This window comes from Loa loa, assembly GCF_000183805.2.
Source record: "Loa loa unplaced genomic scaffold supercont3.397, whole genome shotgun sequence".
Lineage (NCBI taxonomy): Eukaryota > Metazoa > Nematoda > Chromadorea > Rhabditida > Onchocercidae > Loa > Loa loa.
In genome coordinates this window covers 30,287-32,828 of record NW_018108577.1, presented here as the reverse complement: position 1 = coordinate 32,828, position 2,542 = coordinate 30,287, and the positions used below count along the sequence as shown (strand labels likewise).

The following is a 2,542-nucleotide window of genomic DNA, read 5'->3' as shown; positions in this document are numbered from 1 at the left end:
ATTATTATTATTATTATTATTATTATTATTATTATTATTATTATTATTATTACTATTATTATTAGTATTATCATTATCATTATTATTATCGTTGTTATTATTATTACAATTAATAAGTGACCAATTGTTTTGTGAATCACATAACTTAGCTGCTTAATTAATTAATTAACTGATCAAATATACTGCGTCAACGAAAATAAATGATTTCCTATTTTTTTTTTAAGTTTGACAAATGAGCGGAAATTTAATAAAAGAATATTGGTAACATATGAAAAAAGAAAGTAAATTTAAAATTTTGCTAGTTTTAAATGAAAAAAAAAAGGGAATCTGGAATTGCTATTTGCATATATTACTAAAATTCTAAAGTTGGTTTCATTAATTTTTTGAACAGTGAAAAAATTGAAATTAAGTTAAATTTCTATTATTGCTATTCATAATTACTGATATTGTATTCTCCTCATACTATCTTAAACGTTTATTATTTTTTCAATTCATTGCATAATTTGTTAATTAAAATAATTTGAATGCAATGATTGAAATAAATAAATAAATTATTCTATTATGTTACGTTTACCTGAATATCAGGTTCCCATTTACCAATATTACGATTACAAATATATGGTGATACAATTGATTTAGCCCAACGGTGTGTTTCATTCTTGCAAAGACCAACGGATACGGTATGTTTCTTGAGATGTGCTCTTACGATAACATATTTGTTCCGTTCCAAACATGCTGGATCACATGCTAAAATATCAGGTAATTTGTTATTTAGATGATTATGCAAAAAGATTATATTGACTAAAATTATTTATAAATATTAAATTTATAAAATTTAGTTTAAGAAATTTTGTTTGAAAAAAGTGCTAATAACAATTAATCAATGTATATAATTTGTTAGAATAAACAAACTATATTATTGATTTTTAATTCAATTAGTTTTTATTATTCAAATATTTCGTATTGAATTTCCTTTGTCAGAAATAATATCATATTCAGTCTTTCATGTTTTAATTACTGTATTATTTCAATATTTACAGATTAGATGTTTTATAGCATTACTCTCTTTAACAATTTTTCCTGTATGATATGATAATGATAAATTTAAAATGATTGAGGAAATTTAAATTATTACAAATATACACTTCAAAAATTTTGAACACAAAAAATTGCATTAATTTTTAATTTAAAATTAGGAAATAAATCCTTCGCAATGAAATTTCGTTTCAATTTATCATTCTTAAATTGAAGATTAGAAAAAAATCATTTTAAATGAACCTTATCAATTTATCATTTTAATCACTTAGAGTAAACGAATCAATTCTATATGATAACTTTACTTTCATATAACAATAATGATTCAATTGTGGTGTAACAATTTAAAAAGGTTAATCAGTGATTTACTTGAATTTCTCATCATATCTTATTTGTACTTATAACTTAATCTAATGCTAATTATACTGTAAGTTAGAAACGTATTGCATAAATAATATTGCTACATGAAATGCAGTTTATGCATAATATATATTCTGCATTCTGCATTCATTCTCCTATCCGAAACATGTTCTACTCATGCTACGTTTCGGCACGTACTGCATTACTGTGACCTACAACGATCAATAACGTGTTTCAATCATACTATGTCTTGGAATATATTGTAATACAATATTCCGGAACATAGTTTATTCTCAAAATATTTCAGATCATACCGTATTCTTATAACCTTTCGAGACATACCGTATCCCTATAACATACCGTATTCGTATTCCCACAGTATTTCGGAACATACCGTATCCCTACGACGTTCCGGAACATACTGTATTCTTACATTTCCGAACATACAGTATTATGGCAACTTACAACGATCAAATACGTGTTTCAATCATATTATTTCGCGGAATATATTCCGGAATACAGCTTATTCTCAGAATGCTTCAGATCATACCGTACTTTTATAACGTTTCGGAATAGACCGTATTCTTACAATGTTGCGGAACATACTGTATTTTTAGAACTTTTCGAAACATGCTGTATTCTCAAATTTTTCGAAATGTACTGTATTCTCACAATGTTTCGGAACATACTGTATTCATGTTACGTTTCGGACTTATTGTATCCTCACAACTTTTCGAAGCATACTGTATTCTTAGAATTTATCATGATTCAAAACTTATTTTTAGTCATAATACGTGTGCTTTCAGTTTCGGAAAACATTGCAATCCTAGAACAATCCAAAATGCGTTTCAGTCATACTAATATTTTGAAAACGTGTTCCGCAAAATGATTTATATCTATCATTTATTAATACAATTTCTAACTCTTTTGCATAAATTACTCTATCCGATTGCATAAGTGTTATTTTTTGGTAATTTTAAAATGGTAATGCATGAAATTAAAATGATTTTGATTCATTTCAAATGACTTCACTTTTTTAATTATCAATTTCAATAATTCATTTGCAAATTTTTTTGCCACTTTTTTTTCTTCCTTTACTTTTCTTTTAAATACTGTTAAAAATGATAGTAAAATTTCAATATTTAAA

General features: G+C 25.1%; 1 protein-coding gene across 1 annotated transcript; it reads right to left on the bottom strand.

The window, feature by feature from the left end:
* Positions 1–559: 559 nt before the first annotated feature.
* Positions 560–1,840, bottom strand: LOAG_14203 (hypothetical protein; the record flags this gene model as incomplete). The annotated part of the gene is made up of 2 exons (XM_003149702.1): positions 560–747; positions 1,756–1,840. 2 exons carry the CDS (start codon positions 1,838–1,840, stop codon positions 560–562), a joined length of 273 nt encoding a protein of 90 aa, XP_003149750.1.
* Positions 1,841–2,542: the final 702 nt, after the last annotated feature.